Source organism: Aptenodytes forsteri, unplaced genomic scaffold (assembly GCF_000699145.1).
Source record: "Aptenodytes forsteri isolate BGI_AS27 unplaced genomic scaffold, ASM69914v1 Scaffold57, whole genome shotgun sequence".
Lineage (NCBI taxonomy): Eukaryota > Metazoa > Chordata > Aves > Sphenisciformes > Spheniscidae > Aptenodytes > Aptenodytes forsteri.
The window spans coordinates 1,330,919-1,343,032 of NW_008796220.1; the positions used below are offsets into that span (position 1 = coordinate 1,330,919).

At 44.2% G+C, this 12,114-nt stretch overlaps 1 protein-coding gene across 1 annotated transcript in view; it reads left to right on the plus strand.

Annotated features, from left to right (window-relative positions):
- Positions 1-3,550: 3,550 nt before the first annotated feature.
- Positions 3,551-12,114, plus strand: part of PKHD1 (polycystic kidney and hepatic disease 1 (autosomal recessive)) — a 289,357-nt gene continuing 280,793 nt past the window's right edge. The window contains exons 1-5 of the mRNA XM_019474554.1: positions 3,551-3,602; positions 4,707-4,784; positions 6,795-6,939; positions 7,924-8,023; positions 11,690-11,747. Coding sequence (XP_019330099.1) covers positions 3,551-3,602; positions 4,707-4,784; positions 6,795-6,939; positions 7,924-8,023; positions 11,690-11,747 — 433 coding nt within the window. The remainder of the gene's footprint in view (positions 3,603-4,706; positions 4,785-6,794; positions 6,940-7,923; positions 8,024-11,689; positions 11,748-12,114) is intronic.

Genomic DNA, 12,114 nt, shown 5'->3' on the forward strand with positions numbered 1-12,114 from the left:
GAACTTTCCTTCAGTGGGAAAAAAAATTGCTTGCACACATACACAAACGTGCACTTACTCCTCAAACTACACTGCTTTCCTCTTGGTGGGTAATCATACCTAAACATGGTCATCAGCTTGTAGTGGGAGAGTATTTACACTTCATATAACAAGACCCCTGTGTGACTTGACCATTCCTCTCCTGGTCTGAATTATGGGTCTCTGTTTCTGGTCATTAAGGACAATGTTCTTCACCAGCTTCCCTCTTTCTTTTCACGTTTCGTCTCCTTCAGAGGGATGGTTCCCTACACAGTGTCTTACCTAATCTGTGACTTTTTGCAAAGAATAAACTCCTCGTCCCAGTCAAATCCTTTAGATCTGCAAACCTAGGGCATTTTGTTGAGAATTTCCTATATAAAGCATTTCCTTAGGATTGGATCACAAAATGCTATACAGAATGACAGAGGTGATAACTCATTTTTTTGCTCACTATGATCTAGAGAGTTTGAGTGACTGAGTATGTCAGGAGCAGAAGTGTCAGGGCCCTGAGGGCAGCAATAAGCATTAATGGCTCCGATCAACCTCACTCGGGACCCCCATCCACACCCTGCCCATGGGTCAGGAGCCCCATTTAACCTCAGGTTTGGGCCTGCAGTCCCTCCCTGAGCTATGTTGTAGGAATACTGGTCTTCAGTCCCATCTCTAATCCTGACTTCTAGCTGGATCATGGGCCCATGTTGTAGTTGAGTCTCCAGCCATGTCTCCTCTTGCTCCTGAGGGGGGACCCTGGAGGGACACTGGACCTGGTCCATCCCCTCATTTGGGGCTGTCAGTGGACCCTGTTACCAGCATCTGGCTCTGTCTTCTGTGTTCAAGTTATCATCATCTTTGAACCGTCTCTTTGGCAACACTTTTTTTTTTTTAAATTGAGAATTCCCTCAGGTTTGCTCTTTCTTCTAACCATATTTCCAATGTAATTCTGGCTAATAAGTAAACTGAGTGTAGACTACTGAGCAGGATAAGGGTTAACTTTCATTGGGCTCCTGTAATCATTGGCTATATGCAGCTGAGACATTTGGTCTTGGCCTAAGAATAAACCAAACACAACTGGTTCTACTGCTGGGCAGAGCTCCAGAACTTCCCTGAAGGTTGATTGCCTGTGACTTTGTGCCGCTGTGTCTCTGAATTAATCCCGAGGAAAAACAAGCAAGCCTGTTCCATCTCTCTTTGCGATGAGGTAAGAGCATGCATACATACTGCTGCTGCTTGACTGGTGCATGGTAACTCATTAAACTGTAGTTACGCTGTGGTGTCTGAGAGCTTCCTCTGAATATCAGTGGAAACTTCCATGAAGGCATCCATACCAGTGCAGGGGCTCAGCAACCCATCCTGTTTCTGGTGGCTTCATCAAAAACCATCTGGGCTTCAAACAGATGGGTGCAGAGGTGGGAGTAGGGATGATGTTCACACAGCTATTCAGCACCTGATGGAGGCTGAGCTGGGTCTTCCCTGCAGCCAGTGGAGGCACTTGGTTCTCCATGGGGTGAATGATAACACTGTGTAAGTCCACTGCGCTCTTTTCCATAGCTGACTGTCTAAGGACCTGCAGGGGTGTAAGTATGTGAGGTGTGGTAAGGGGTCTGAACACCCTTTGGGCAGAATTCCTGCCAAATGCAGACACTGTTGGGAATGCCATGGAAAAACTGAATTAAGAGCATATAAGGAAACCTTGAAGTCTACTTGCTGTGAAAGTCACTCGCAAATTGGATATCAGCATATGAAGAAACAATTCAATCAGTTTTTCTGTCATGTTGTGGGGGAAAAGGGGGATAAAATGGATTCATTATCCTCCTGTTGGAGGATCTAGTCATATACCAACGGAAGAACAATTCCAGGTCACTCCCATTACGGTCATTAAAGACTTGGAACAAAACAGTTAACAGCAACAAGTAACTTCGGTTAATAATTAAGCATGCTCAATGGATGGCTCTGAGCTGTCTGTGACAGGCATTGAGCCTTTTGAGAAACTAGTCTGGTGGGTTTCAGCACACCGTGACTCAGTTACCCACGCAGGGACTGAACTGAGCGCCTAACACAACCTCAGACTGAAAATTGCGGTAGAGCTGGTGTCAAAGGGATGGAGCAGTTATGCTGGTATTGGAGCCTCCACACCTCCCTCATCGGAGGAACGGAAGAAGAACAAATTGAATAAGGTAAGTAATACTAGGAAAAGTCCTAATAAGATAATAAAAGTAAACCTAAATGACCTTTTATGTACCTGCTTTGAAATGCAAGGTTCACATGCATCAGGGTTCTTGTCTCGGACCCCTATAAATTGCAGTTATGTTAAAAGGTGCAAGAAATGGAGTGAGAGTAGTTGCAGTAGGTCTTGTGGTACAATAAGCAATAGAAGCTTAGAAGCTGGCTTTATGGGGACAGCGTGTTTGCCATAGTTACGTGGTAACTAAAGCTTCTGCCCAACTCTCACGTCTAAGAGTGCCTCATACAGTGATTGTGATTTTTGCCCTTTAGATCCTGCCATAAAAACAATCTGAAATCCTACATTGTCTTCTTGCCATTTGATTTTATCTTTATGCCTGGTGCTTTTGTGGTCTGAACTGAGTTTTAACAACCAAGGGCTGTTCTGGGTAAGGGTGTCCCAGTCTCTGTGCTCACTGGTGAGAACTTGAGGTTCTTGCTCATTTAAAATGTGGCTAAAACAATTGATCCATGGTTATTTCTATACTAATACAAAACCCAGGGTGAAGGCAGTGAAGTTGATGGTCTATATTTTTAAATGTTAAAACAGTTCCTGGCATGGACTTGATAAAGGGAATGTGTGATATGACTGGCTATGATAACAAGTAAGACCAAGGAACTTCCCATGCTGCAGGGACTCAAATGTTTATATTCTTAAAACAATTCCCAGCACTGTTGTGATCAAGTTTACCAGTGCTCTTCCAAGCAATCCCTAAGCACACCTGCGGGAGCCAGCATGGGCCATTCCTAGTTTGGAGCTAACTGTGGAAGGCTAGAGAGCTTAATAGCATAGTCAAGTCATTTGCTTTCAGAGCTGGAGAATGACCATGGCATGATTTAGTTTCATGTAATAGACGCAACAATTTTGCATAAAGCAGCACAGAGCTAGGAGAGTTTAACACCATCGGCTCTAAATCCCGTAACTGCTTTCACTAATTCACCTGTGCCTGCCACTTAATCAGAGTCAGTCTTATGAAACATGGCCCCAGTGGGGGAACGCTCATCCTCAGCTTGGCTGGAAAGTCATCTGCTCGAAGGGGCATATGTTCTATGTAGATCTGTTGGGTGGGAGGAGAAACAGTATGGTTTGCAATATATTGATCCTTTATACTGTGTGAGAGATGAATCAGTGTTTTCTCTGTGATTCCACATTGCAGTCCATCTTGTCTGCTGTAACACAGACCATTGCTCCCACAGCAATGTGAAGAAAGAATACAGATGGGGTTTGTTTTAAAGTTACAGGGGAGGTGCTAAGGCCCCAAGCCATGATCCTGGAGCCAGTCTCTTGTGAAATCCCCACCGAAAGTCCAAGATGAACCTCTGGAGACCATCCTTTCTGAGTGCTGAGCTGATAATCTTTGCAGGTGGGTGATAGAGAGGTGTTGTCTCCAACCACGCTGGTCATACACCACCAGCAAAATCCAGTGCCACTGGGTTGGATACAGACTGACTGTGACTGAGAGATGTGGAGAATCATCTTTAAAAGGTGCTGAATGTTATGGGATATTGACTGCAGCATATTGGACATTGTCCACCCTTATCAGTGGCTTTTCATAGCATTATTTCCATAGCCAGTGGAGATTTCCGGATTCATTGTTAATTTTCCCTGTTCTACCTGGGTTCATCTCATGCCTGTTGGTTTTCATTCACTTGATGATAGTCGTATCACTGTTTGCATGTTAATATTAAGGGATCATGATGCGAGTATGTCCAATATTTGGCTTCAGTGATCAATGCTGGTGTTCAGTGAGATTGCGTTCATGCACAGCTAAGAAGTTGGAAATCTCCCGAAATGCTAAACGGGAAACTGGTTATCGTTGTAAAAGGACTTCTGGAAGGTTCTGATATTTGGCTACAAAAAAAGAAGCCAGCCATTGGTTCATCTCTATTAGCTTCAGGCGATGAGGGTCCCCAAAATAAATCCTAAATTATCTTAAGAATTTGATGCTTTTATGAAAGGCATTGTATAGCAAGTTACAGGTGACTTAATTGCATGAAGCAAGAGTTCCTTTTCAGACCTGCATTTCTTTCCTAAGGACTTTGTCAAGAAAGAGCTGGACAGGATGTCTTGGAGCCAGAAGTGGATATATTTTGTGGGCAGCCCTAAGTTTGGGAGGGTGTACAGAAGTCAGCAAACACATTTCTTTGAGAGCTGGAGGAATAAACATGAGGTTTCTTGTCTTTATTTTAATTCTTGAGGAGAACAGGAGGCTCAGACTGTAGCTCGGTTCACCAAGTCCTCAAGGCATCAAACCCTCCCTGAGGGGAAGCAGGACTACTACGCAGAGGAGACAGTTGGGGGAAAAAGGATGAGCAATACGACTAATTTGGATGCCTGAGAAGGAGAAATGAGATGAAGGGTGGGATCACAGGAGGACAGCTGTCAGACTGCTACGTCTTGTCCTGAATGAGATGTTTTAGATGTTTCCATTGCACTTCAGCCTGACATAGCTGGGTTGTTTTTGCAGTGACAGCCACGGGACTGCTCATTAAGCCCCGAGAAGGCAGTGTTGCTGGAGGAACGTGGATTACTATTACCCTGGACGGTGAGTTTTAAATTCTTATAAAGCACATGTCAAAGTAACAGAGAATCAGCTCCATTCTGAGATTTGTGGTTGGAGTGACAAACCCTAAATAACAGTTACATGGGCTGTGGCACCCATAACATGAAATCAGCTTGAAATTATTACTTCATAAGCTATTGGTGATGGCTGCTTGTTTTAAGTTCTTTCTAAGCAAGAGAAGTCAGATTTCTACCTTATTTTTGTAGACCTAAGGCTAGAAATTTCCTCCCTGCCACCATTTTTTTGAAGGAAAGCTGAGAGTCTCTATTCATAGGTTCTCTGATGCTGGAACTTTAAAAACACTAATGATAAACATGAGATATGAGTAAAAATCACAGAAATTGATATGCCATGCTCATTTGGGCCCAAAAACAACTGTACAAAGCTAGGCCTGATTTTTAGCAGTGCTGAATATTGATTTATTAGGAAAAGAGTTGGTTTCTGGGACAAGTGTATGTTTGGTTTAGCTGCTCAAGTTCTGACACTGTTGTTTATAACTATGATGAACGGTATCAGTCTTATTTGTCTGAATATTGTGCGTTCCCATAGAGATGATGAAATGGAGGGAGGAAAGACAGCTCATGTCTTCATGGGAGATGCTTCTCCAATAGCACTGTGTAGCAGGCAGAGACAGTCACAGCTGCGAACTCACAGTTCAAGCAAAGTCTCTTTTTTTGGTGGGGGGAAGCAGACAGCCAGGCCTTGGGAGAAGGTGAAAAATGTTCCTGGGACCAGGAGGAAATGTGCAGTTTTCTGTAAATCGAGAAACCACTGATGTCATTTAAAGTGAGTCTGTGGGCTGGGAACCACCTGTGAAGATCGTGAAAAAAGGGAGAGTTGTTTGTAAGCCTTCTTCATTTCTAGTTGTACTTGATTATGCTACAAAAGTTAAGCATGGTAGTTTATGTTCAGATAAAGCTTGACTTTCTGAAGATTAAAAGCCTTTGATCCCTTGGACAGATCACTCTAAAGAAATGGGCTAAGCAGATCCACCTTACAGCACAGGCCAACTTGAGGTCCTGTCAACAAAACTATGCAAGACATCAGCAACTGTAAAGACTATGTCAAATGGTACTAATTTGGAGGTGCTTTAAATATCTATGGACATGTGTTTTTTCCAGTGTAGATGGCCGAGGCGATTCAAACCCACAATAACTGTCAATCTCTGCAGTAGAATACATGTGGGAGAGACCAAATACTGTATTAGAGGCAAAAAAAGCCATGCAGCTGCATGGTGGGATGAACGTGGTCTTAATATGTGTACTGGTTTTGGCTGGGATAGAGTTAACACAGTAGCTGGAATGGGGCTGTGTTTTGGATTTGTGCTGTGTGCTGTGTTGATAACACAGGAACGTTTTAGTTACTGCTGAGCAGTGCTTACACAGAGTCAAGGCCTCTTCTGCTTAAAAAATGGGGGTGCACAAGAAGTTGGGAGGGGACACAGCCGGGACAGCTGGCCCCAACTGACCAAAGCTATATTCCACACCATATGACGTCATGCTCAGCAATAAAACTAGGGGGAGAGGTTGGTGGGGGCGTTGCTGCTTGGGGACTGGCTGGGCATCTGCCAGTTGGTGGTGAGCAGTTGTTTTCATTTGCATCACTTGTCTTTCTTGGGTTTTATTTTCCTCTCTCTTTGTTATTTTTTCTCTTTTCCCTACAATTTATTATTATTATTATTATTTCTTTTTAATTACTGAACTCTTTTTATATCAGCCCACGAGTTTTCTCACTTTTACCCTTCTGATTCTCTTCCCCCATCCCACCAGGGGGGGAGTGAGCGAGCGGCTGTGTGGGGCTTTTTTGCTGACTGGCGTTAAACCACAACGATATGAAATTACACAAACATGATTTAAAAAAGCCTGATTAAGGGCTCTAAGCATTGCTCCTAAAGAGAAGCTGGGTTGAACATTCAAAAATGTTTGTCATGTGTGACTGAATGTGGGTTATCCTGTCCTCACAGAGCTCTTCTTGTTGACTTTGATTACTTAGGCTCAACATCCCACCAGCTGGAATGTGTCTCTTCAGCCGGCGCATCCCAGCTGGAGGTGTCCCTGGTGAATCCAGACCTGCCCAGGTTGCCGTGTGATGTGTCTCCTCTGTATTTTGGCTTGCCCATTATAAGATGCAGAACAAGGTATGATCCATGACTATAGTGTGGGTGAGACCTTGCCATTTGTCTGGTAGGATCCTCATTTTCTTTCAGTGTCTGTACAGGTAGTTTGGGAGTTGAAGGAATTCCTACAGCTGCTACTGTGGCTGTACCTGAGCACTTCCTAAGCTGTGTTGCATTTATCCTTGTTTCAACTTAATGAAGCACTAGGCTAGCTAGCATGAGAGTTGGAGTGAGGCTTCTTGGAGAGGCTAGACTCAGATCTTCAAAGGTTTGTAGACATCAAATTCTTAGATGCAAAACTCCCAAAAAAATCTTGGGGGGATTTTATCAGCTTTTGGTGTCCTTGATCTGTCCAAGATCATAAAGAGAGGTTATGAGTAGAGAAGAAAACAAATACGGTTTCAAGCACCAACTGGGCAATCTAAGCTCCCTGTTTTCCATCTTGTCATAACTTTAAAGAAGGTTGGTTGACTGGAAGACTAGGGGTATCTCAAGAGGCTGTAAGAGTGACCCTAATGGGGCTCTTCCATCTCTTGCTACTATGATTTGGCTGGGAGTTAATTCTGCTGAATGCTGAGCTGAGAAACTGTGTGCGTTAAGGATGCAGCGTTAATTTACAAACCAGGATCAAGATGCCCTGTAAATGCATACAGCCCTGGGTTATTTTAATACTACTGAATAACAATTATTCATTAGTATTAATGAACACTAATGAACATGTCTGTGTTTTGTATTAACATACAATTTGGATAGAGTTCTGATGTAGTCCTATCACCTTCTGCACTTAACTGTAGTTTCTTGCTGTGCCTCCACATTTCTTTTAAATTGTACTTTTAGAGTTTGGATTCATATGTGTAAAGTTTGGTTTCACAGTGTAAATTTGCTTTGCTCTATCAAAGCCTCATTGGGCCTACTGAGAATGGAGACCATATGAAGGACCTGGCATTTCCTAAAAAATAAACACAATCTGTATAAAAATAATATAACACATTTTCTTCCACCTAGGCCCTCACCCCAGGAGGGTTTGTACTATGTGGAGGTGGCCTTTAAAGGACATGTGATTAACAACCTGACTGAGGTGGAGAAAGAAAACTGTACTTTCAAGGTAACCACCGAGCAAGTATAGAAGAGATGATAAAGAATTCAAGGTATTGAAGGGAGTCAAACTTCAGACATAGTATCACAGGGAATATATTGAAATATTCTCTCTCATATACTGTATGTCTGATTGCATGTCAGGACAAGAAGTTAGGATGCTCCTTCTGTTCCTTAAAACTAGGTGCATCAAGGTACTCATCAGCCTGGCACTGGATAGACTAGGTGACCTAAGAGGTGTTTCTGAATCAAAAATCTGTGTCTGCACTTAAGCCACATGGTCAGAAGACCCTATTGTGTCAGAAGACCCCATGCCGGCTTCTTTTGGTGTTACCCTCCAAGCTGCAGGGTGGCAGCTAACAGTCTGCACTGACAGGTAACCATGGGCAAGAATACCTCCCACGGGCACAGCTGGTTCCAGGAAAGGACATCTCTCCAGGTCTAGGACAGCTCTCCACACCTAAGATGAACAAGATTTGGAAAGCTCAGACCTCAGTTGTGATTTCATATCTGTTGCTCAGTTATTTTGAGAGCTTGCTACTCTTGCCCAAACGAGTATTTTCCCTTTGGCTCTCAATGTCAAAGCGCATTGCCTCAGGAGGTTGTGGGGTATGGTGATATTAGACCAGTCAATGACGATGGTGTCAGGATCTCTTGCAGAGCAGAATCCTTAACTGTGGCTGTGTGCTTCGGGACGAGGCCTGGTGTGTTCAGAAGTCACTTCTGTGCTAACTTTGAGTATTAAGCAAGGAAGCCCAGCGTTTGCAGTAAATTGCACATTAAAACCGAAGAGTCGTTGGGTGGTTCAGCTATCTTAGAGAGCTGATGAAAAATCACCAGGGGATGCTGTTAATGAGGCACATTCCAAGCTAAATAAAACACAATGTGTCTCTTTGTTTTGGGACTGGGAGCTATGCGTATTAAAAATTAATTTTGCCTCCACAGTAGATTGAAAAAAGCCTGCTGCAGGCAGCAACAAGTCTGAACAGCTCGGAAGACTTGTGTCAGCTAGTGGCCCTAGCTTTCATGCTGGTTTTGGCTTCTTTCTCTGCATCAGCTCCAGCCCAGGGTATGGTGTGATGTTGCCTTTGCTTCCCAGAAATGGCCGTCACTGCAGGGAGTTTGTGGCTACTTATTCATTATTTACATGACCGTGAGGAAGAGGGAAGTGAAAACTGAGCTTTGAAAGGAATGGGGTTCAAGGAAAGCTTGGGAAAACCCAACATATGCAATGGTGTCCTTGATTTGATTTTGCAAATGAGTTTTTTACACTATCTACTGGGCTGACAGCAGTATCCGTAAGTGCAAGTGAGGACACGAGAAGACTCAAAAAGAAGGCGGGGAGGATGGAGATGTGTGGAGAAGGCTCTGAGAAATGGGTGATTTGGGGAATGGGGACACATGCAAAAGTACTTTTTCTGTAAGGTTAATGAAATCAAGCAGTTAATGACATAGATGGAAACAGGATTTAGCCAGCTAGCAGTACTGCGGGCCAGATTTATGGAGGTATTTGTAGCTCCTAAGAAAGCAGAGAGACAAATAGATTTTAAAAAATCTGAACAAGCCAGGTGCCTTTATACATCACCTTAAGCCCAAGACCCCTAAATACCTTGATGGATCTGACCCTCGGTTTTCATATAATGATTTTTAGCCTGGAGAAAAGGAGGCTGAGGGGAGACCTCATCGCTCTCTACAACCACCTGAAAGGAGGTTGTAGCGAGGTGGGGGTCGGTCTCTTCTCCCAAGTAACAAGCGGTAGGACGAGAGGAAACGGCCTCAAGTTGTGCCAGGGGAGGTTTAGATTGGACATGAGGAAAAATGTCTTTACTGAAAGAGTGGTGAAACATTGGACCAGGCTGCCCAGGGAAGTGGTTGAGTCCCCATCCCGGGAGGTATTTAAAAGACGTGTAGACGAGGCGCCTTTTCCAACCTTAATGATTCTATGATTGATTCTATGATTTTCATTTCCCGAGTGCAGAATGCTGCACTGGGGAAAGATGATGACAATACTCTTATTTTTCGGAGCAGATATCTGAGGAATAAAGAATTGACATGGTTTTGCCAAGGTCTCCCTGCAAAATGCAAGGCTGTGCCTGCATGAGTTAGCAAGGCAGGGTCAGGATTGTCAGGATACGGTCTCCAGCACTGCCTGGGATCACCTAGCTGCTGTTCCTTGGTGTAGTTTTTTCTGCTTTGAGTGATGGCAAGTCTCCTCCCATTAGACAGCGTGGATCAGGCCACCTTCTTTTTGGTGTAGGGAGAGAGTTTCCCTACATGGATATAAGCCATGCTGTTCCCTGGGCCAAATAGCAGGTTCCAAGTTATTTTATTTACTCATATAGCCGTAGTCCAAGAGCCCATCTTCCCTTTCCATAACTCTCCTTGTGGCCTTCCCAAGACATCCAGCTCTGTTTCATTGCCTGTCCAGGTATGTTCCCACCAGACTACACTGTCTCAGCTTCATCAGCTTGTTACAGGACGATATTCAGCTAACCCAGCACTGGATAATGCCTAGTGTGCTGGAGACAACTCCTTATCCAGAGCAGGAATTTTTAAAACACATCCAAAGAGTTTCCACTGCCTTTTTATTTCCTTTAGCCCTGGGATCCAGACGCTCGATTTGGACAAAAGGCACTTTTTAGCTGCTGAAGCCATCCATTTATTTGTCCTGTTTGGATTGCCATCTTCCAGGCAGGGACGGGGACATTTACAGGAAATACTGGTTCCATGTGAGCTAGCAGCGTGTGGAGGACCATGTGTACCTCTGCCCACTCAACTGATGGGTAGCGCTCCCACACACAACGCCATTTGAATAGGATCGGTGCCAGCCTAGACAAAAAATTTCTAGAGTGATTTTGGTTAAGTCTCACAGATTTTAGAGTCAACTGGAGAAAAAGGGCAACAGGGCTGCTCTACTTGTTGAAAATGCAGCCAAAGCATGTGCTGGGCCAGGTATCCATGTCTCTCAGCTACTTTGGGAGGCTGATGATGACCTTCCTCCACTTGGAAAGGGTCCCTGTGTGTTCCCCATCTTCTGAGAGGCTTGCCTCAAAGCACAATCTCCCTGCTCCTCCTTGGACTCTGTTAAAGTAAACAATAGTACCCCATCGCAGATTTCCAGTATTTCCTTGTTTAGTCAGAGGGCAAGGTAGTGCTTTCCCAAAGACACCGCTGATGTATTATACTGCATTAAGATGGGCCAATACAAGCGTTTTCTTTGCTACACTGCTTTAGGGTACTCAACAAGCTTGCTAAAGGCTAGCTGAAGTGTATCACTTTTGTGATGTAGAAATAGTTTTTAAGAATATATTATCGGGAAGAAATATGGCGCCATAATGCAAGATAAAACAGAGGTCTCTACTTCAGACAAAGCATGGCTCAGAAATTTTATAGTGTATTAAACCATATCTTCTGGAATTAGACTCCAGCCGGGGTGGACAATCTGGGCACAAAAAGGATGCAAAAATAGCAGCAAGCCAGACTCTGAATGCAGAGGGGGCAAGAAGGGGACATTGTACTTACTCCCTTCTCAGAGCAGGACTCCGCTTCAAAGATCAAATCTGAAGTGTGAGTCTCTGAAATGCGGTTGCCAACTGCATTGTGAGCAATGCGTAATCAGATCTTGTTGGGCTGCTGCGAAAACGACTGCCATTTAACTACAAATTTCTCTTTGCAGTTCTCTGCTGCGCAGACACCTGTGGTTTACCAAATTAGTCCACCATCTGGCATCCCAGGTATGGAACCTTTCTTTAAGCTGGAGCCCACTTTAATTATTATTTGACGTTCCATACTGTCTTTCTCCTTATGAGGGATCTGTCTTGCTGGGGATTAAAATGGGCACCTCCAGAACTTAATGTCCAAGCTCATGCTGAACAGGAAAATGGGTTTGCACAAGGGGGGCCCACAGTTTTGGGCCCCTCACTACAAGAAGGACGTTGAGGTGCTGGAGCGTGTCCAGAGAAGGGCAACGAGGCTGGTGAGGGGTCTGGAGCACAAGTCTGATGAGGAGCGGCTGAGGGAACTGGGGTTGTTTAGCCTGGAGAAAAGGAGGCTGAGGGGAGACCTCATCGCTCTCTACAACTCCCTGAAAGGAGGTTGTAG